The sequence below is a fragment of the Lactuca serriola genome, chromosome 4, assembly GCF_051521515.1.
Source record: "Lactuca serriola cultivar US96UC23 chromosome 4, Lser_US96UC23_V15, whole genome shotgun sequence".
Lineage (NCBI taxonomy): Eukaryota > Viridiplantae > Streptophyta > Magnoliopsida > Asterales > Asteraceae > Lactuca > Lactuca serriola.
Genome location: NC_136411.1, coordinates 76,313,942 through 76,337,526, shown reverse-complemented (window position 1 = coordinate 76,337,526; position 23,585 = coordinate 76,313,942). Strand labels below are relative to the sequence as shown.

The 23,585-nt window shown below is 38.8% G+C and overlaps 1 protein-coding gene and 1 long non-coding RNA gene across 5 annotated transcripts; one reads left to right on the top strand and one right to left on the bottom strand.

Moving 5' to 3' along the window:
* The first annotated feature begins 11,785 nt into the window (after positions 1–11,785).
* On the top strand, positions 11,786–15,032 carry LOC145101937 (mechanosensitive ion channel protein 1, mitochondrial-like). Of its 4 annotated transcripts, none has more exons than XM_079039251.1 (8): positions 11,786–11,922; positions 13,076–13,157; positions 13,356–13,472; positions 13,630–13,730; positions 13,803–13,910; positions 14,022–14,081; positions 14,156–14,371; positions 14,751–15,032. In XM_079039251.1, the coding sequence occupies exons 2-8, from the start codon at positions 13,097–13,099 to the stop codon at positions 14,862–14,864; spliced, it is 777 nt and encodes a 258-aa protein (XP_078895377.1). In that variant the 5' UTR covers positions 11,786–11,922; positions 13,076–13,096; the 3' UTR covers positions 14,865–15,032. The 4 variants fall into 4 exon arrangements, with proteins under 4 accessions (XP_078895377.1, XP_078895376.1, XP_078895375.1 ...); XM_079039250.1 differs by having other exon boundaries at positions 13,591–13,730; XM_079039249.1 differs by having other exon boundaries at positions 13,076–13,472.
* A 1,749-nt stretch (positions 15,033–16,781) lies between these two features.
* On the bottom strand, positions 16,782–17,070 carry LOC145101939 (uncharacterized). The gene is made up of 2 exons (XR_013705935.1): positions 16,939–17,070; positions 16,782–16,859 (listed from the first exon to the last, which is right to left on the bottom strand). It is a non-coding gene; the product is annotated as an uncharacterized LOC145101939 (long non-coding RNA).
* Positions 17,071–23,585: the final 6,515 nt, after the last annotated feature.

The window sequence follows — 23,585 nt, the reverse complement described above, 5'->3', positions numbered from 1 at the left end:
TTGTGTTTAAGTTAGTAGGATTAAAACTAGTTTGTTTCACACGCATCAAGTTTTTGGCGCCGTTGCCGGGGAACGGTTCAAATAGTTAATTTTATTTGCTAATTGTTATCGTTTTTAATTTATTGATTAATTTTTTTTATTTAGTTTAATTTTTATTTTTATTTTTATTTATTATGTATTTTCCAAATCTCGATGCTCTTGATGCTTTTCTTGAGGAAGTAGTACAGGAATTGAGCAAGAAGATGAGGAGTATGACTCAGATGAAGATTTGATGAAATTTGGAAGATGGTTAGATAACATCTTGTCTAACGAACAAGAACAATCTGAGTCACAAGAGCTAAAGTTACAAGACGAAAAATTTAATCCAGAAAAAGATTTGGAGGAGCTGAAAAGGTTGCTAGCAGAGAGGTCAGACGAAGAACAAGAACAAGCTGAATTGCCGGAACCACGACATGGTTTGACCGTTAATCCGAAGGGCATTACCACAAACTCATAGTGCCCGTAGCGAGTTCTGAACGCAGACTTGGGAATATCCTCTTCTTGAACTCGTAGTTGATGATAACCCGACCTCAGGTCGATTTTTGAAAAGTAGCTTGCTCCTTGGAGTTGGTCGAAGAGGTCATCGATTCAGGGTAAGGGATATCGGTTCTTGATAGTGAGTTTGTTTAGCTCCCGGTAGTCTATGCACATGCAAAAAGATCTGTCCTTCTTCTTTACAAACAGGACCGGTGCTCCCCAGGGTGAGAAGCTTGGCCTGATAAATCCTTTGCTCAACAGTTCATTTAGCTGGCTGGAAAGTTCTTGCATTTCTGCCGGTGCCAAGCGGTATGGAGCCTTGGCGACGGGGGTAGCTCCTGGGATTAAGTCGATCCGGAATTCGACTTGTCGTGCGAAGGGTACACCTGGAAGATCTTCGGGGAATACATCGGGATAGTTGCACACCTCAGGAATGTCGTTGATATCCTTCACCTCTTGTTTCGTATCTACTACGTGGGCTAGAAATGCGTGGTACTCCTTTCGGAGATACTTTTGGGCCTTGACGCAAGAGATGACTTGCAAACTTGAACTGGGTTTGTCGCCATAGATGAAGAGGGTTTCGCCATTTGGCAGATTAAGGCGAACGGCCCTTTCGTAACATAGAATGTCGGCACGATGGGAACTTAACCAATCCATACCGATGATTATGTCAAAGCATTTTATTGTGACCGGCATCAGGTCTACTTTAAACGAATGGTTGTTTAGAGTGAGGGTACACCCTGAGTATATATCATTAGTGTGCTCTTCTTTCCCATTAGCCATTTCTACTACGTATGTATCTTTTAATGAATGAGGGGTTTGTTTTAGTAATTGTTTGAATTCATGGCTCACAAAACTCCTCTCTGCTCCACTATCAAATAGTACGCATGCATATGTGTTATTGAGGAGAAACGTACCAGAAACCACCGAGGGGTCCTTGACTGCTTCTCTGTGTCCCATCGTCAGGACTCTCCCTACACCACCAACATTAGGAGCTTGTGCCTTGGGGCAGTTTCTCCTGAAGTGTCCTGCTTCACCACATTCATAGCAGGTTTGGCTTGCCCCCGAATTGGCAACTTGGTTGTTCGGTCGTGTTGGCGCCTTACAGAAACGAGCGGTATGCCCTTTCTTGTCGCAGTTTTTGCAGTGCATTTCCCGACAAGCACCCTTGTGGTGGTAGTTGCACTTGTTGCACTTGGGGAGATTTCCAGCGTATGGCTTTGGTGGCGCTGGAGCGGTAGCAGTAGTGGCTGCACGGACAACAATAATCTGTTGCTTCTTTGTGGGGTCCTGCGTCGGTTGTTTCTTTTTACTGTTCCAGAACTTTCTCTTGTTGTTCCCTCCTTTTGTTTGGTCGGTGGTGGCGACCCTGATGCCACGGCTGGCCCTATGATCGATAAGTTGCTGTGCCAATTCCTTGGCACTTTCGAAGGTAGTAGGTTTCGAGGCCAAAACACTATCATGAATCTGGGATGATAGCCCCCAAAGGTATCGTTCTACCTTTTTCTCCTCCGGAGTGACCATTGCAGGACAGAGGAGTGCTAGGTCATTGAATCGGGCAGTATAAGCTTCGAGATCCGTCCCCGACATCTTGAGATTCCAGAGTTCTTCTTCGAGTTTTTGTATTTCTCCCCTCGGGCAATACTCCTTTAACATCAATGCTTTTAAGTTTTCCCAGCCTATGGAGTTTGCCACTGCAGGAGGTGGTGGCGGAGGGGGTGGTGCTGAGTTTCCGGAAGGTCTTGGTCTTTTCCTTGGTGGCATGGTTCTGACATAAAAAAAAATAAAAAGAAAGACTTATCGGTAAGACTTCAATGGTGATAACGAGTCGAGCGTTACTTGTTTCATCTCAATTGTATTTTGTCCGAGTTTATTAATTTAGAAGGTAATTCATCACAAAGTTTATGCAATCAAACTTATGAATTAAATAGTGTTGACCCGAGCAGAGTCATGTGCTTGGTTCGTGTCAGCATCCATGGAAGTAAAATACATGCCACATTCATTGATAATTTGTTAGTACATATTGTTTTGAGGAATTTGACCTCATAAGGGTCTACATTACATCATAATAAAAGATAAAGTTTTGGCAGTACAAAAGCCCCTTTGACTAGTGTGATTACTTAGTCGCGAGGTCAACCTATTCGCAATAAAGAGTAGCGCCAACGCATACTCGAAATCTTAGATTTACAACAAAATCTAAGTAGCGCGAACACTACTCGTGGCGGGTAGCATCTGATCCATGGCGGCCCTGGGATGAGGTCAAGGCCCCCTGAAGTTCCGCAATCTGGCGTTCGGCCGCGATCACTCTCTCCTCGAGAGCTGCGTGCCTCTCCTGGTACTCCCTTACCTCCGCTCGAGCAGCGGTAAGGTCCTCGATGATTTGGTCCAATGGATAGAAGTCCCTCTCCAAACCCCGGGTGCGTGCATCGATGGCTGCCGTAATAGCGATGAGATTTCGAACCTGGTCTGCCATTTCCCTACTCTGGTTCCCCAAGTTCGTGATGTGCTGGGTCATAACGGGGAGAGCTCTGTCAGCCGGTCCCCCGTGACTGAGGTCATAGTAACCTCGTTGGTCGCCATAGGGTGACCTCTGGCATTGTTGCCGGCTCCACCTCTCGATCATGGTTGCCCAACGGGGCTCAGGCCCGTTGTGCCCCCAGCGGTTTGCAGGTACCCTCGCAATGTAAGGAGGGTTGAAGACTTCCTCCTCTGGCTCTTCTTCACCTTCATCCTCATCCATGTCCACCTCGTCGTCTTCCTCTTCTTCTTCTTCTTCTTCGTCTACCTCCTCTTCTTCTTCTTCGGGTTCTTCTTCGGGATCCTCTTCGGGATCCTCTTCAATCAGCTCTTCGGGCTCTTCCTCAATCCAGCCGACATTTCCCTGGTTGGGAAAGTATGGATCTCCTGGTAGGTGAAATCCTGCCATGTCGTCTGCGCGAGAATAGAGGGGTAAGAAGCAGATAGCGGTAGATATTAATAATATTGCGATATAGCAACATACAAATACTCCTATAGTTTTTTTTAAATGTTTAGATTTGGTTCTTATAACACTCTTTATAGGGTGAAGTTAGGTTATTAGACTTGTTGCCCTCCTACGACTATCCCCCGATATGAGTAAGTCACTTCCCGGACTAATATAGTTGATCAGGCTATATCCTTCCCAAAACTGATTACTCATACCAAGGCATACTCGTAGCGTTCAACTCCTCTTCTTTTAGTTTATGTTCTTCTAGTTATGACACTACGCGAGTATGAAATGCATGTAGGTATACTTTTAAACAAGAACTATTCGTTTTCTAAAAGTATAACCAGTTAGAATGTTTTAAAATCAGAGACTCTTAGTCCCAAATGTGTTTATAGTTTGTATATCCTATGTTGTTTGATATACTTAATTCACTATAAACCGTGCTCTGATACCAATCTGTCACACCCCCAGACCAAGGATGGCGGAAACGTCCGAGGGTGGAGGACTTCATGTATAGTATCATAACAACAATGGTAATAGTGATGAAAGTAAACACAACCAACATATATATAATTGAAAGAGTTACATCATTGTATGAATTACATGTTTCAAAATCAATTACAATATGTTGACAAAATATGATAAGTTTGACGCCTCAACGTCCCATCCTCAAAAGTACTTTGTTACCTGTTTAGCGATTTCCTGAGAATACAAGTAGTTTAAAAAAAATGTCAACACAATGGTTGGTGAGTTCATAAGTTTTTGTATATAATTATGAAAAACCTTGTCATGTAATTGTATAGTTGTTCCAGAAAAATCCGATATTTTCCTTAAAATGAATACTGTAGTCTTGTATCCAAAGACTGAAACGTATGAGTAATCTTCCTTATTTACAGAAAATAACGTGAGTTTATTTCAATACAAACGCGTATGATATTAGTGAAATCCTCGTAAATTCTTAAGTTTGTTAATACTTTCCGTGAGCTATTATAACCATAATATGACCTAGGAGGCCTGAAAACGACGTTCTTCGGGCGTCGTAGAACTGAAATGACACTTGTCACCACAGACCTGCTGGTCTAGCTGTTGCAAGCAGCTCTGGTGTGGGTTGTCAAGCCCAATATAGATCTATATACAACTATCACGCTCTCCCTCCAGGAGACTCTGGTTACAATACAGGACTTATGATTTATGCGAAGTGAATGTCTCACGAAGTTATTAACGAATTTACACTTAACATAATGAAAGTTTCCCTTTTGTATGAATGTACCCTTCTGAAATGTATGCATTTTGAAATCTATCGTAAACTATACCTATTATAGTTTGTCAAAACAAGGGTAGTAACAGCAAAGTACGTAAATTATACTTAACATAGTTTAATAAAATGTTTGTGTGTAATGGGTATACTTCAATAGTAATACTTTGTTTAATCTATTCTTTATCTAGTAAAAATCCATTTGTTAACTGGTTTATGTCTAGATACTAACACAAGAATGTCATATAATGCAATAATACATAAACACATAATAATATACACCTTGCTCAACATGTTACAAGGTGAAATTGAAATTGCTAGTGCTTTTCTGATTATAACATTTTCTGTAACTGTTATTAGAAAATTTGTAGAAAAATCATGAAATGACCAAATCAAGTTCTGTAACTTCTGGGAGTTTGGAAAATGAGCCTAGTTGGTTCATAAATTTTCCCATAATTTTTAGGGACCTCCAACTTGTGTAACCAAGTCCATAATCACAGACTGGTCCGGATTGATGTTTGAGATGATAGGCAGTTTTGTAAAAATCACCATAAATTATAGAAAAATCGTATGGAGATGTACAAGTAGTCATTTTAAAGCTAAGAAGTGGAACTACTTGCACCTAAAACAGTTTTGAAAACTAAAATGTTTAAGTTGTCCAAAACAGTCTGTGAATGGAGTCCAACTTTTCTGATGAAAGCTGTTAGAAAAATTTAGTTGTGTTCTTGGTGATTCAGCTTGTATTCCCCCCCCCCCCCCTAAAAACTTAAGAAAACATAAAAATGTAGGGGTATGAACTCACCTTAAGTGTTTTCAGTAGATGATTGTTGAAGAATGGAGGTGTTTAACTCAAGAACACTTGGAGATGCCTTGAAGATTTTTGAGAATCTAGCATCATAGTTATGGAGTTTGTATAAGCTATCAATGATTTGAGTAGAAGGAAGAGTAAAAATCACATGGAGGATGAATTACACTTACCAAGAGTGGAAGAACACTTGATGATCGGCCTTGGGATTCTTGAATTAGAGAGAAAAGTTGGAGAGAAAAATTGGAGTTGGATCTTTGGTGGAATGAAAGTGATTGAAAGAAAATGAGGAGAGAGGTTGAGTGACCAGCCCTAGAACGTGGGGATGGCTTGTGAGAGGGGTAAAAAGTACAAGGAAGTGACAAAGTATGGTGGGGAGGAGTGTGGGTTAATCATGGAGTGGGTATGGGGTTGCTTGTGTCATAAAATAAGGCAAGTCAACACTCCACCTTTGTACTTTACCTACTCTCTTTTGGATAAGGTTTTATCCTTAAAATGTGATTAAATCATTAATTTAGGGGTCTTATATGTTAAAATAAAGTTTTGGGTGAAAATTCCGTGTTAAAACAATTAAAAACGGGTTTAAAACGCGAATTAAATCGAAAACCGGGAGAAAAGGGCTTCCCAGCGAGGCCTCTCGGTCCTAGGCCGAGGTTCGGTCCCTAGGCCGAGGTTCGGTCAGGAAGGTGCTGATTCGGAAGCGAGAGGCTGAGCCAGAAGCGAGAAGCGAAGGGCGAGGGTCCGTCCGAAGGCTCGGTCCGAAGTCAGAAGCGAAGGTCAGAAGGGAAGCTTTGGTCCTCGGTCCGGAGATAAAAGGCGAGAACCGAATGAACTGTAGTGAACAGTACCTTCGGGTTCGGTTAGTGAACAGTACCTTCGGTTCGGTTAGTGAACAGTACCTTCGGTTCGGTTCCTCTTCATCAGAAGGTTCGGTTCCTCTTCATCAGAAGGTTCGGTTCCTAAGAGGACTTTCGGGTCCTAAGAGGGGTTTCGGTTCCTTAAGTCCGTTTTTCGCGTAGGCTTCCGTTTTTGGGCTGTTTTCGCCAAATTCGAGGGTCGGGATGCCCCGAGTGATTATAGAGAGTTGGGAGAGATTTCGAGAGAGATTTGAGAGAGATTCCACATACTCAGAGAGATTTGGGAGAGATTTGACGTACTGGGAGAGATTTCACATACAAAGAGATATTTGGGAGAGATTTCACATACTTAGAGAGATTTGGGAGAGATTTGACATTCTTGGAGAGATTTCGCATACAAAGAGATATTTGGGAGAGATTTCACATACTTAGAGAGATTTGGGAGAGATTTGACATTCTTGGAGAGATTTCGCATACTTAGAGAGATTTGGGAGAGATTTGACATTCTGGGAGAGATTTCACATACAAAGAGATGTTTGGGAGAGATTTCACATACTTAGAGAGATTTGGGAGAGATTTCACATACTTAGAGAGATTTGGGAGAGATTTGACATTCTTGGAGAGATTTCGCATACAAAGAGATATTTGGGAGAGATTTGACATTCTTGGAGAGATTTCGCATACTTAGAGAGATTTGGGAGAGATTTGACATTCTGGGAGAGATTTCACATACAAAGAGATGTTTGGGAGAGATTTCACATACTTAGAGAGATTTGGGAGAGATTTCACATACTTAGAGAGATTTGGGAGAGATTCTTCGATAAGAAGAGATAGAGTGAAAACGATTGAGAGCGTTTTCGTGTGTGATGAATGTGAGTGTCCGGCTTCGAAATGCAAGGTCAGTAAACCCCGTTATGCCATGTTTTAGGATCTTACACACTCCCTATGAGTATGCAACATTGTTTTATTGTTCTTGTTCATTGTTTAGCATTAAGGTTAAAGAAATTTAAACACACGAACTTTCCAAGTGATGTTTTCCCATTAAGATAGTGAGTTATACAGAAATTACATAATACAAACCCTATTATACAAGGTTTAATTGAGTTGACCGGTTTGACTCGTTGACCTTGTCCGGCTTAGACTTGACCCGAATTTGATTATTGTCACATCATCCCCCCGTTAGAGGGAATTTCGTCCCGAAATTTACGCTTTGGCCAGGACTTTAAGAGTTTAGGAAAAGATGCGGGTACTTTTGTTTCATTTGGTCTTCGCGCTCCCAGGTGAACTCAGGTCCTCGTTTAGCGTTCCATCGAACCTTCACGATGGGAATACGACTTTGTTTCGTTCTTTTGACCTCTCGATCCATAATCTCTACTGGCTCCTCTACGAAGTGGAGATTTTCGTTAACTTCGATCTCGTCGAGAGGTATTACAAGTGTCTCGTCGGACAGACACTTCTTCAGGTTCGATACGTGAAAGGTGGGATGTACCTTATCGAGTTCTTGAGGTAATTGAAGTTTGTACGCCACAGGACCAATCATGGCGAGGATTTCGAACGGTCCAATGTACCTCGGGTTTAGTTTCCCACGTTTACCGAAACGTATCATTCCTTTCCAAGGGGAAACTTTTAGTAACACTCGATCACCAACCTGGAATTCCAAAGGTTTGCGTCGCTTATCCGCGTAACTCTTTTGCCGATCTCGGGAGGCCTTCAGCCTTTCTCGGATTTGAACAATCTTTTCTGTGGTCTCCCTTATGATTTCAGGACCAGTGAGGGTGCTATTAGGGACTTGCCCCCTAGCTATCTGAGTGTCCCCCACTTCAGCCCAACATAAGGGTGATCTGCACTTGCGACCGTAAAGAGCCTCGAATGGAGCAACCTTAATGCTAGTGTGATAGCTGTTATTGTAGGAGAATTCAATCAGCGGCAAATGGGTATCCCATGCTTTACCAAAGTCTATCACACAGGCTCTCAACATGTCTTCTAATGTTTGTATAGTGCGCTCGCTTTGCCCGTCGGTTTGTGGATGGTAGGCTGTACTCATGTCTAGCCTTGTTCCCAAGGATTTCTGCAGGGACTGCCAAAATCGCGAAGTGAATCTACTATCTCGGTCGGAGATAATAGATATTGGTACACCATGCAGTCGCACAATCTCCTTGATGTATATCCTGGTTAACTTCTCCATCTTGTCGGTTTCCTTTATTGGCAGGAAGTGCGCAGACTTGGTCAATCTGTCTACGATTACCCATATAGTGTCAAACCCGCCTGAAGTCTTGGGCAACTTGGTTATGAAGTCCATAGTTATCCGTTCCCACTTCCATTCCGGTATATCAGGCTGTTGTAGTAGTCCTGAGGGTTTCTGGTATTCCACCTTGACCTTGGCGCAAGTCAGACACTTGCCCACATATGTAGCAATCTCGGCTTTCATATTCGGCCACCAGTATAACTTTTTGAGATCTAGATACATCTTGTCTGACCCTGGATGGATGGAGTATCGAGTCTTGTGTGCTTCATTCATGACCACGTCTCGGATCCCACCGAACTTCGGTGTCCAGATTCGGTTACTGAGATAACGAGTTCCGTCATCCTTGACTTCTAAGTTCTTATCCATTCCCCTTAATGCCTCACCTGCCACATTCTCTGGTTTCAAGGCTTCTAGTTGAGCTTCCCTGATTTGCGTGGTCAGGTGGGAATGGATGGTCATGGTTAAGGATCTTACTCGGCGGCCCGAATATTCCTTCCTGCTTAGGGCATCAGCCACTACATTGCACTTCGTACCATAGAGGTAATGCCTCCAAATCTTCAGAACGAAGACCACTGCTCCCAATTCCAGATCGTGGGTTGTATAATTCACTTCGTGTGTCTTTAGTTGGCGGGATGCGTAAGCTATCACTTTTCCACGCTGCATGAGAACGCAACCCAAACCCTGATTTGACGTGTCACAGTAGACCACGAAATCTTCCGTTCCCTCTGGTAGAAATAGTACTGGGGCACTGCGGAGTGCTTGCTTCAGAGTTCAGAATGCAACTTCTTGTTTGTCCGTCCATTTGAAGGGTACGCCCTTTTGTGTAAGCGAGGTAAGTGGCTTGGCGATCTTAGAGAAGTTCTGAATGAACCTCCTGTAGTAACCTGCTAGGCCTAAGAATTGGCGAATTTCTGTGGGTGTTGTCGGGACTGCCCATCCTTCGATGGCTTTGACCTTTGAAGGATCCACATGTATTCCTTCCTGACTAACAACATGACCCAAAAAGTTCACGCTACGGAGCCAGAACTCACACTTGGAGAGTTTTGTGTATAGCTTCTCAGTTCGCAGGGTTTCCAGGATTTGTCGGAGATGTTGGCCATGCTCTTCTTCGCTTCGGGAAGAGACTAGAATGTCGTCAATGAAAAAAATAACAAAGTTGTCGAGGAATGGTCGGCATATTCGATTCATTAGGTCCATGAATGCGGCAGGGGCATTCGTTAGACTGAAGGGCATTACGACAAATTCGTTTTATCCACTATGTGCACCAGGAACGTCAAGTCGTCTTTTCGCAGATGCTTCTACATCCATAGCAGGTGTGGCTAGGTCCTGCATTGTTGCCGCCAATGTTGGTGTTGTTGTTGTTGTTTCCATGTTGTTGGTTCTGAGGAGGGTAGGTCCTGCAATACCTTGCCGTGTGTCCCTTACGATTGCAACTGGTGCACTGCATCTCTCTGCATTCTCCATTGTGATGGAGACCGCACTTGTTGCACTTGGGAAGATTACCGGAATAAGGTCTAGGAGCACTTGGAGCAGCTGAGGCTGGAGCATGTGGTGTGGATGGAACTTGAGTGGTCGCAGCATTAAGCCATTAACTGCCACTGTTTGCTGCTTCTTGGACGATTCGGAGCCTTGACGTCCCTTCCTCTTGTTGTTCTTCCCCTTCTTGCTATCATTTTCCTTCTTAACTTCAGTCTCCACTAGCTTCTCACCCTTTTTGTTGTTGTGGTCATACAGCTTCTTGGCCAATCTCTTGGCACTGTCGAAAGTTTCGGGATTTGCAGCTATCACGTTTCCTTGGATCGGGGATGTTAGTCCCCAGATGAATCGCTCGATCTTCTTTCCTTCTGAGGTGATCACGCCAGGGCACAACAGAGACAGTTCGCTAAACCTTGATATGTATGCATCTATATCAGCGTTTCGGACAGTGAGATTCCACAACTCTTGTTCTATTTTCTGAATTTCACCTCGAGGGCAATACTCGGCCATCAACATTTCTTTCATCTATGTCCATGGCATGGATTTGGCTACGGGGAGTGTCATGGCTTCCACGTGTCCGTTCCACCAAGTGAGCGCTTGGTCAACGAGAGTGCATGCGGCAAACTTCACCTTCATCTCCTCAGGGCAATCGCATATCTCGAGTACCGATTCCACCTTCTCGATCTATCGTTTCAGGGTGATCATTCCTCCAGTGCCGTTAAAGGTTCGTGGTTTGGCGTTGGTGAAGTCTTTGTAGGAACATGTTTTGGTGGGTCCTTGATTCATCCCGTTGTTCGAACTTCCAGGTCCTGGTCCGCTGACTCCTCCATTGTTCCCTTGATGATTTTGGGCCATAGCCGCGGTGACCGCAGCCGACACCGCTGCATGAAAAGCAACAGAGTTGAACTCGGGAGGGTTTGGCTCAGGGTTTTCGCGGGTTGGTCGTCGAGGCATCTTTCTGCCATGGAACAGAAAGATGTTGAGTATCTGTGCTTTTTGTGAGAGTGTGATCCTATGAGCTAGGTGTGTGGCACGAACTTAGGTACTTTCATAATTTGGCACATAACGGGTTCAATCAGTCATCAGACTGGAATACCTTAGCCCAATCAGTCATCCGACTGGAATGCCAACACACAACAGGTTCAATCAGTCATCAGACTGGAATACCCAGGGTTTGTCGGCATGGCGCCTTAACCTAACCGCTCTTCTTGAGCCTCCATGCCTACAACTTACAACCGATCTGCACTAGGTATCTTAGCCTACAACATATAGCAGGACCACCTCAACCTATCTCGCCACCATATGGCTATCCCACTTAAGATGTGCGAAAAACCTAAAGAAATCATTTATATTTGTTGAATAAGTACAAAAACAAAAATTACTTATTTTGTAACAAAAAAAATATTAAAGACTAAATGTGTACAAATTAATAAATATATTACCCTATTAAGTCTTTTTTACCGGCTAACCTGTAGTAGCCGGTCATAAAAACTAAATGTGTACAGTTTAACAAGTTGAAGGGGTACATGTGGACGAAAAAAAAAAATCAGTGACTAAATGTGTAATCATAAAATATACTGCCCTTTTAGTCATTAACCCTTAAATAAATGATATAAACAAAAGTTTGACCAATATACCCCTTCACCTAATAAAAAGGTTTCGTTGATATATTGCGACGCAGACCAAAAGAAACACACAGCACGCCTCCATTCTTCTATAGTCCGCTCCTCAAGCGATTCCCGATTGCTTGCCGCCCTATCACTACGATTTCCATCGGCGTCGCACTCCACAGATTCGCTTCAGGTTCGATATTCTTCAATCTTTTCCTGCTTTCGTTCAATTGCATTTGCATTTTGGCTGCTCTAGGTTTTACCTTTTCCCCTGATTTCAGTTGAAATGGAAATCATATTAGTTGTTGTAATCGAAATCTGTGTGCTTTTCTTCAATTCTTTCCTTCTTTCGATTTTCTTCAATCCTGTAGATGTATATGTGAAACTGCAATAGGTTATGTGTATATGTGAAACTGCAATTGCTACTGTTAACAGGGACATACAGATTGTTTTACATAAGCAAAAAGAACTTTTTGAAAAAGTCAAGAAATCCTGACTTTTTGTAACTTTTCCAAAAAGAACTTTTGAGGTTTAAAAAGCTAAGCCAAACACCCTCTAAGATGCTTATGTGATACACCAACCATGATAATCTTGTTGATGGTGGTATATCGAAAAAGAAACTTAAGCCTAAACAATTGTTATTAGTTTAAAAAGAAAATGTTAGTTATAATAAGAAAAATAAGTCATAATATAAAAGGAAGCCCTTTTTGGTAAATTTACACATATAAGCATTTTTTTTTTTTTTTTTTTTGCCGAACACTAAAAATGGCTTATCAGCTGATAGCGTTTTGACACGGTATAAGGTTAGCCAAACACATTTTTAAAAAACTCTGTTTTAAATATAAGTTAAAAAGTTAAAATCACTTTTAATAAGCTTAGCCAAAAACCCTGTAAATTCATATAACCGAAATGTATCTTTTCTGGTGAAGGAACAAAGTGAAGAACAAAATGTAATTGTAAATATTTTAATGTTTCTGTGGTTTGATTTAATTCTGCATAGGGTAGGTATATCTCATGATGCGTACTAACATTTTATTTGCCTATTTATGTTATTTTAATCAACTTTAACGTTTCAAATACCTGGGTATTTAGTTATTAGCTTGTTTGTTGTTGGTATATAGCTGTTTGAAAGCAGAATGCTAAAAAGAGAGACTACAGTTATTGATTTCTGTTACAATTGAATTATTGTTTTTATGATTGCAATGCACGGGGTTAGCATATTATAGATTGAGAATTTAAGTAATCTTGTATTAGTTTGACAGACTTGAAGAATGTAGTTAGTTTATATTAATGTTATTATTATTATGTTTTATAATTGTTTTTGTTGATGTTATTGATTGATATAGATATAGGTAGAAGATTGAATAATGAGTGGAATAAGCTTGGTGATATCAAAACCTTGGTGTAGGGTGTATAATCCTTGTACAGGTGAAAATAATAAGAGTAATTTTGGTACAAGCAATAAGATCCATTTTGGTACAAAACCAAACAATAAGATGGACTTAATCCCATGTCATTTATCAAATTCAAACTTAAGAATTTCTTCTCCTGTTGCAACCAATCACATGTTGAAACATCGTGTGTATTCATCATCATCATCATCATCATCATCATATGCACGTAAAGATGTAACCGATTCAACATCTCAACCACCTTATGGCTTGTATGGCCTTGTTGCTATTATTGGTTTCGCTTTGCCTAAAGCCTGGGAGGCCGCTATGCATTTTATTTCTGCTACGGAAGGTAGGTAACTTTATCTCCCTTGCATATATATATATATATATATATATATATATATATATATATATATATATATATATAGTTTCAACTAATAAATTTCTTAAAATCTGTATTGTTTTAGGAGTTTTGAAATCGAATGCGTGTTACTCTACCTTTTTAGGGGTTGCTGCTGTTTTTGCAGCTAGAGGTTTTCTTGACAATATCATGTATGGGTTTGCAGTACTAAAAGACAAACCCTTTTCGAATGGAGATTATATAGAAGTATGTCAATAAATTTTCCCTGATTTAAACTCTTGTATGAATTCGTTCTTATTTCGAGTATTTTGGGTGCAGGTTGGATATTTGAAATGTCAGGTTATTGAGATGGGACTTCTAACCACCTCATTGATTACCGATACAAACCGCCCTTTAGCAGTTCCAACTTCCTGGTTTTATGGTCAGGTGAACGCAACGAGTTTCTCATCAGTACCCTTAATATATATATATATATATATATATATATATATATATATATATATATATATTGTTATAACAAAGTGTTTTTTTTTATAGGTTATTATGAACGAATCGCGGCAAAGCGTTATAGTTCCATATTCCATGCTTTGTGGTGAGGTGAGCATCGAGTCTTTTCATGAGTACCCGTGAAAGTTTTTATGTAATGGGAAAAGTAATTTTAAATTTTATAGGTATTTGTGAGCAAACCCATGCCTCCATGGCATGCGATGGTTTCAAAGATTTATGTGGAAAAGGATGAGTTGGAGAAGGTGCGCAAGATAATGGATGAAATACCGAACATGATGAGATCTAATCCAAATGTTTACTTGGAGGAACAGCAGCCGTATTGTGAAGTTTCATTGGGAAATTATTTTGAGCTTACTATTGGATGCTATCTAAAACAGGCGGTATGTATATATGTTTACTACTTCCTCAAACATTTCAAACCTTTAACTTGCCTCACCAAATAATAGTATGTGCACATTTTATGAATGGTTAAATGAAAGAAATAACAATGCACTTTCATATAATTGTGTTTCATCTCGCAAATGTATTTTTATTTAAATTGGATAGTATAGCATTTACTTTCATTGTTTTTATTATGGCATTGTACTTTGAAAGGAGAATGTTATAAGATGGTAGAATTTCTAAAGTACACAATATTTTAATAAGAAAATCGAAGATACAACGGTTGTAAGCAGAAGTAGGATGCTAGATGTTGAGCTTTTTGGAATTTAGCTAAAATGTTTTTTCCTTTTTGGAGCTAACACATGTTTGATTGTGCAGAGTGAAGAGGAATCATATTTAGCAAAGCAGGATATTCTTTTGCAGTTGGCTCAGCTAATCAAGAAGCACGGGTGCAAAGTAGGTGGGCACAGGGGGGAAGTAAAGTGTTTGTAAACTTATATGTTAGCAAGATGTCAAAGACTTAATAGTAAATACCATCTGAATGGGTTTTTTTAAATATAGCTTCAAATTGCCTACTATGTACAGCGTTATCCATGTCAGCAAAATAGTAAGATGTGGCTCATATTTACTCAACTTTAAATTTAAATCTCATATTTATCATTTTTAACTTTCAAAGTATCATATTTGCTCAATTCTTTTTTGTAAACATTTCTTAAAAATTTATAATCAATTCTATTATTTAAAAATCATTATAATCTAAAAAAATTATATATTGACCATATTGCATCAAATTCTTCTATGGTTGCGATTATGGATGAATTAACATGATTATTTGTTTAAAGGGTATGTTTTGCAGATTTTAATTTTGTTTGATACTTCTGTAATGTTCCGTTTATTTGATTCAAGTTTGGTGCTCAATTGATTTGGTTTTAAATACAATAAACTCCAACACCAAAACAGAAATAGCAATATTTTTTTTATTAGGTACCATCATAGTAGAAATGTACGTTCATTAGAAAAGAGTAATAATCGCAATTATTGATGCCTAGTCTTCAATCACTTTTTACAAGTTTTTTTTTTTTTTTTTTTTTTTTTTTTTTTTTTTACTAAAATGCCCTTATGTCCTCTCTAAACGAATCCATCAATCTAAACTTCCAGTTTGCTTTCAACAAATGATGCCCTTTAAGAAGTGGTATGTTGCTTTATTGTTTGTCCCCAACATCCGTTCCAACTCCTATAGTACTCAAAAAGCTGCATGATTTCCGTTTATGTATGTCCTTTCCGTATTCAACACTTCCCTCACTTTCGGTTGCTGCAACCCAATTGGTTTAAACACATGAGTACCAGATTGGATCAAATGCAAGAAATAACAATGTATTTCTATTGATTTGTTCATTATAACGTCTTACTTTCATACTACAATATTATTTGAAAATTCTATCAGATTATAGATGTCATTCTTCCATGCAAAGCATTTTTTTGTGGTGTAGTTGATAGAATTTTCAAATTATAATGTACTAATAAGAGGAAATTGACAGTACAATAACTGGTCAAAAATTTCAAAGACGATGCTATCCCTTGAAAGTAAAATGTCATAATAAAAGGTATTAAGATACAACCACACTATCAAACACAAAATCATCACCAAGAATAAAAGAAAAAAAATTCAATATTATAAAATCCGTTATGGAATTCTTAAATTCTTTAAACTAACTATTTATGGATAATCTATTGACCCATATTTAAATCCTGACACTATTTAACCCATGTGGTCATGGAAGTTCGTCTACAGTGACTCTAGGGCATGAGACATAGCTGGATGTATACAACAGATGATTAGTCCGTGCACGAAAGCTTGTCTGGAACCCTTGTTAAGGAAATTTCTTTTCCAATTTTTTTCCCTTTAAGCTACATGTTTACAGATGATTAATTCTAAAGAAATCTATAGAAAAGTCTACGATCTAGTTATAAATTAAAAAGATAAAAAACTATTGTCATATTTTATCTTTTTAGCAGGTTCCTGCTAGGTTGCATGCCAATTGGCGTGCTAGGCTGACATAGCAGCTAATTTCTTTTTCAATTTTCTTTTATTTTTTAAATTTTTTTAAATTAAAATAATAAAAATAAAATAAAACATATCTCCCCCTTTTCTTTCCTTTCCCATGTTTACTTTTCTTCTTCGTTGAATCTACAAATTTAATGATGTTGTCGGAGAGAAACAAATCCGATGAAGCATCCGTTCAGTTGGTTTTGTTCATTCAGACATTCACAATCATCGTGATGATTTCCTCTGCTTTTACTTTTTCCATGTCTGGTTTCTTGTCTTCCACCAGATCCACGTCACCATCGAGAATCAACGTTCATTCCGATTACACTCGTCATCTCCTTTGGTTCGGTTTTCGATTGGTAATCTCCCTCCCTCTCTCTCTCTCTCTCTTGTATCTTATTTCTAAAGTCCGACACCTCCCCCTGTCACCCCAACAACTCCTGCAACCACCCCGGTCATCATTCAAACCTTAAAAATTGAACCCTAAACCTGCAAATAAAACATAACTTAACCCTAAACCTGTAAATCAAAGAAGAGGGATATGTAAATCGAAGAAGTAGGTTCAGATCCCCAAATCGTCTTTGTCGACGGTCATCCTCTGTAATGTGATTCAAAGAAGGGTGACAACAAGAACGCCCCATGTGACAAATCCAAAGAACGAGGAAGCTTTTTATGATGACGGAGACAAAGAGGGGATTGCCCGAGATTTAAATGGTTTCTTTAAGGTTAGTGGAGATCGGTGGTAGTTGTCCAGAAGTGGTGAAGTGATGGATCTTCGAGAGTTAAGAGAATAGGGAGGAAGAGATATCTTTAAAAAGGAAGGTATGGGGTGGGGAGGATAGGTTTAGGAGTTTGGTTTTGAAGGCTCACCAGTTCGAATCAACATGCCTCCTTTTTATTTAATTTGACTTCAAAACCATGCTTCCTTTTTAGTTAATTTGAGGGTGTCTGAGCTTGCTTTTAAAATGATTTTTTATTTATTTATTTATTTTTTTTGAAAAAGTCAAAAAAATTTAATAACACGTTTAAAATGATTTCTTATCTTTTTTTTTTTTTTGAAAAAGTCAAAAAATTTAATAATACGTTTGGGAACTTTAAAACTTCTTTTAGAATAGTTTTTGGGTAAGAAGAAAATACTCCCTTTTTAAAAGTAACAAAATGTTATCTTTGCTGACTTTTGGGGTTTTAAAAGGTAAAAAGCTAAAAACTATTACAAACATATTTTTAAAACTTCTTTTGGCAAAAATAATAAGTCAATAAGGACTTTTAAAGTCAAAAAGCTCACCCAAACACCTACTTTGACTTCATCATTTATTACATTAAATATAAATATAATGGAGTATACATAGGGATGATGACTTAGGAGGGTAACCAATTGTTGATTTTGTTCACATTTGGTCACTTTTTTTTTATAACCAATATACCATCGAACTTGTTATTTATGTTCACCATAAGCCTTTTGATCGACTATCACCTGTGATAGCCGGTCATAAGGGTTATGATGAACACAAACAACAAGTTCGATCGTATATTGGGTACAAAAAAGGAAAGAGACCAAATATGAACAAACTTAATAATTGGTTACCCTCTGAGTCATTTTTCCCAAAAAAGTTAAATGAACTTAAAGCTACAAAAGAATTAAAGATTACAACCTTCTTAAGCCATAAGGTATATGAAGAGCGTTTCAAAGGGATAACTTGGTCCAAACAATGTCTATGCTACGCCTACTGTGGTTAGCTGTCAACAACTCTCTGCAAAAGGGTATTACTGTGTATGAGAGGTATCTTTATTAGCATAAACGTTTAGCTCACGGTGTATTATGGTGTTGTCTCTACAAAATCTGCATGATCCTGTATATATCGATGTTGCATCTTATTCCATGAATTTGATCTTAAATCCAAGTAAAGTCAAGAATCACAGCACTTGTGATTCCACTCGTTTTTAGACCTGTCCAGAATCCATGATACGATAAATCATTTGATTGGAAATGTAAATATAGTCATGAAATGCACGTTCTCAAATCAATATTCCTCTAATAAATATGCAAATGTATTACAAAGTGGTACATGTATGAATAATGTTCTTTCTAGGTTATATTTTAAAGAGAAACAAAAATAAATCTCATAAAGTCATTAATATGAGCAGGAGATGACGTGAGATTTTCTATAAATGAGTAAAGGGAAAATGACTCAGAAGGGTAACCAACTGTTAAGTTTTTTCACATTTGGTCCATTTCCTTTTTTTTGTACCCTATATACCATCGAACTTGTTATTTGTGTTCACCATAACCCTTTTGACCGGTTATCACAGGTGATAGTCGGTTAAAAGGGTTATAGTGAACATAAACAACTAGTTCGATGGTATAGTAGATAAAAAAAAAGGAAATGGATCAAATGTGAACAAACTCAATAGTTGGTTACCATCCTGATTCAAAAGTCTTTCAGTTTAATTGGTTAAGAGCGTGTGTAATTTTTAATATGAAGGTTCATCAAGTAATCTGCTGAAATGGTCAAAGAGGGTTAAAAGTAATTACATTAACTATAATCTGTCTTTTTTTTTGTTAATAAAACTTAATTTAGGATTAGATCGTCGACCGACAAAAAAACAAAAAGAAAATGAAAACAATAAATGAAAAAGTGCCAAAAAGTCTAAGAACCTGGAAAGTAAAAAAAAATGACCTCTAGTTACGATATAGGGGTGACATATTTTTACCAAACACACATGCAGTCATACAGATTACTCAATGTATCATTTATTCAATACAAAGGGCAAAGGTAATCAAGTTAGGGGTATATAACATGGTTTTTTCTGTTAGGATTACAATTATAGCTTGTTTTTTGTTTGATGCATAGAGTTCTTTTCTTAATTGGATTTCCATGATGCTCTCATAGCATGAGTGTGCTAGGCTTGTAGGCTGTGCAAGAAACTAGGTCCTTGTAGGTTGAAGACTTGATTCGATGTTAATTAGAATTTCTTGTTGTTGCTTTTGTATTTTTTGAGAAGTACAAAACATATGGACATTTTAGTTGAAATTTTCACTCAAGTGGAATCAAATAATCCATAAACCAATCACCAAGAAACACCTAAACATAAACCTAAACCTAAATCAAAACAGCTGTACGTAACCATAAGATGTAAAAACTAAGATTATAGGGTAATAAGAACATATTCTACTACCCAAGAACACAGCACCAAAAGTTCCCCGATTCGAAAAAGGAGAGGTTGTATTTTATGATACATGCATACACACAAGAACAATAAATTAACAAAGAAAATATAGTATGCTGAATTCAAAGGTTAATTATGATCATGAAAAAAGAACAACTTCAATTCAATTATGAAACTTCCGAGTGTTATAACTGACACTTAGTATAAACAAGGGGATAATAAATTGTGCATCTATGGTGACAAAATATTGATCAAAGGCAACATGAGTTTAAAGCCTACATCTTTGAAGCAAACCTACGTGAGCTCAGGGGCAATTTGGTCATCTAGTTTATATGAAAAGGGATTTTGTATTTAGGGTCAATATGGTCAATCTACACATTCTTTTTTCAATTATGATGATTCTAAAATAATAAAAATGATTATAAATTGTAAGAAAATATATATTTGGACGAAGAAGAAAGCTTTAACAACCAGCCAGTTTACCTTCACAACCTTAGGCGAACTAACTCACATAGTTACACTCACATCAGAACTAGTTCGATGGATCGTTTCGAAGCTTATTTTTGTGGCTATTAGATGGGTGGTATATTTGTTTTTTGTACTTTTTCTATTGTTTCTGTAAAAATGATAATGTTTCTACATCTAAATTAATTCATTCTTATTCCCAAAAAATATCGGTCCGTACATTTATAGGCTGCTTCTTTCCAGTGATCTTCATAGGTAGTGTCCCTCTTAGAAGGACCACCTAAAAACAATGTTTGTAGCGGTTGCTATCGATGAGAACAACCAAACCCTCCATATAAAATTTGGTATGGTCGTGGAAAATAATCTCTATTGTTGTACATGGTTCCTTATGAGCTTAAGAGAAGCTCTGAGACAAGGTAAGGAAGTATCGTTATGTAACATCCCAAATTTTAAGACAAAAAAATTTATTTTTAGCTTAATAATTCATAAAACCAACGGTAAAAAGACATCCATAAAAACACCCCATGTCAAAACCAAAGTGTCGATAATCAAAACATGTTATCATAAAACAATATCAGAGTGCAATCCCAAAGATCTCATGTGCGGAAAACATAGTGTGATGCGCTGCGATTGAGCCGACTCCTTTCCTTTGAAAACAAAGTACTTGAAACCAAAACTGAAAACCGTAAGCACAAAGCTTAGTGAGTTCCCCCCATCATACCACATACCATACAATAACATACTGCCTAGCATATCCGGGTGCTAGCCTACCCTTTCGGTCTCTTTCAACCGGTAACCACCGAGCATATCTGGGTGCCGGTCTACCCCTTCGGTATCTTTCAACCGGTAATTGCCTAACGTGACTGGGTATTGTCCTACCCCTTCGGTCTCTTTCAACCGATAACTGCCTAGCATATATGGGTGCTGGCCTACCCCTTCGGTCATTTCGAACGGATCCGGGGACTAGTTTACCCCTTACCACTACCATATAACATACTAGCATATAAAACATAAATCACATACTGCCTAACATATTTGGGTGCTGGCCTACCCCTTCGGTCCTATCGACCGGGTACGAGACTATTCCCCTTCTATCATTATCACATAATATCATACTATGCTAGCACATAAAACATAACCGATAGTGGCATACTAGGCAATTATCACAAAGAGAATTATCTAATCAAACAACTCCTACTAGTGAGCCAACATTGTGGCCTTAGACCCACTTCTACTGGAAGGCAACTCACCTCAATATATGGAAGTAGTTGCAATTACTCCAGCTCTGAACTCGACCCTACTCAAAATCCTACACATAGACATTCCTTCAATTATCCTTTCCAGATTCATGACCCTTGAAGGTCAACATTGGTCAAAGTCCAAGTCAAAGTCAACTCTTTGGTCAAGGTCAACATCCTGGTCAAAGTCAACGTTCTGGGTTGACTCAACTCGCTGAGTTGGTCCATCGACTCGTTGAGTTTCATATATCAGAAAACTATGAAATCGCGATCCAACTCGACGAGTCCCTCCTATCCACAACATCAGAACTTTTCCATTCAGCTCGTCGAGTCCTTCCTTGAACTCGTCGAGTCCTTCCTTTACCGAATCAGGAATTTTGCTCACAGCTCGCCGAGTTCCTCATTGAACTCGTCGAGTTCTTCAATCTTCAAGTGCAAAAACCATGTCCAACTCACTGAGTCATCTCCTAGACTCAACTAGCTTACTCAGTAACAGAAAAGGTTGGGGGACCACGACCCAACTCGCCGAGTCATATGAACAACTCGTCAAGTCCCCCATATTCTAAATCAATATAGACGATTTTAGTTGGGTTTAATGCATTCAAAACATAGATCTGGTTCCCTAGGGTCGATATATCACGTATAGTTTCCAACTTTACGTTCATGCATGGATTATTTAGCTCATAAGGCTCTAAAAAGTGGTTTATAAGACGCATGGGACTCTCATGGCCATAAAGTTGGCACCTTTATGTCATGGAGTCCCTCAAAGGCTCTAGATCTGAAGCTACAACTTCATGATACACTCAAATCTCAAAAATGACTTCAATATGGCCTAAAAAGGGTAAAAGACAACCCTAAATGAAGATCTAAGCAATGGAAAGCCAAGGTATAAGCTTTATACCTCAAATGAGACCAAAATGCAGCTTGAACTCTGGATCTACCGACTTTCTCTTGAATCTCCAAGCCTTTCCTTCCTTCTTGAAGCTTCAAATCACAAAGAATGGCACAAAATAGCTCAAAACTCTCAAAAGTTGGTTACGGGTTTCGTGGCTAGGGTTTGGGACAAAGGAGGCTGAAGGTGAGGCCAATATATGGGAGTTGAGGAGATTAAATAGGGTGCCAAACCCTTAAAATTAGGGTTTCATTCTGGTATTCCTAGTCGTCTATTCATGCAGGTGTGTGCTGATAATTTATATTAAATTGCCTGACAACTTTGATCCCAAGAAGTCTTAAATTTAGTCATTATTTTTTTTTGTTAAATTTGTTCATATTTTTCCTCTATGCACAAATTTAGGGAGAAAATTAAAAAAACAACAAACAATCGAAAAATAAAAAATCCAAAAATATTCTTATTGCTTTTGAGTGTATTTTTATTCTTGGTTGCTTTGTTTGTGTGCTAAGTTTAGTTTTGTTTTGTTTTTATCTCAAAGTTTCATTTGTCTTAAAAATCGAATTCAAAAGAAGTAGAGACTCAATGAGACTGTATCGGAACTTTCTGAGCCAAGGTTACATCCTTGAACAACTGTGGTGAGAAGGGTCTTTATGATTTTGTGATCCACAGGGACTTTTTAGTCATTTGTTACTTTTCAAGGAGCAACGGTGATCATTGAAGAACGTTCATTCGAAGGAACAAGAAGTGAAGATTATTTTTCAACATTTAATTTTTCAACCCCATAAGCATGGTAGGTGCTTAACCAGTCCATGCCAATAATTACATCAAAACTCCTAATGGAAACAGGCATTAAGTCTATTCGGAAGACGTGTTGATTTACAGTTAGGGTACATCCGATGTAGACTTCCCCAGTGGATTCGGTTTTCCATTGGCCATTTCCACCGTAAAGGTTTCATTGAGCTTCTGGGGTTGTTGTTTTAACAAATGTTTAAACTTATTGCTCACAAAACTTCGCTCTGCTATGGTATCAAATAGGATGCATGCATAAGTGTGGTTTAGGAGGAACGTACCGGTAACAACAACGGGATCCTGAATTGCTTCTCCCTGACCCATGGTCAGCACCCTTCCTGTTCCTCCATTTCCGGGTTGTTGTTGTTGGGGCAGTTTCGACGGAAATGCCCGGTCCTTCCACATCCATAGCAGGTGTGGCTAGGTCCTGCATTGTTGCCGCCAATGTTGGTGTTGTTGTTGTTGCGGTTGTTGTTGTTGTTGTTTCCCTGTTGTTGGTTCTGAGGAGGGTAGGTCCTGCAATACCTTGTCGTGTGACCCTTATGATTGCAACTGGTGCACTGCATCTCTCTGCATTCTCCATTGTGATGGAGACCGCACTTGTTGCACTTGGG

Bases quoted from the DNA above. Each gene is read 5' to 3' on its own strand.
- LOC145101937 (XM_079039248.1), top strand. From the start codon at position 13,097: ATGAGTGGAATAAGCTTGGTGATATCAAAACCTTGGTGTAGGGTGTAT. The intron at 13,911-14,021 runs GTGAACGCAACG...TTTTTTTTATAG, and splicing joins CTTCCTGGTTTTATGGTCAG to GTTATTATGAACGAATCGCG. The intron at 14,082-14,155 runs GTGAGCATCGAG...TAAATTTTATAG, and splicing joins ATTCCATGCTTTGTGGTGAG to GTATTTGTGAGCAAACCCAT.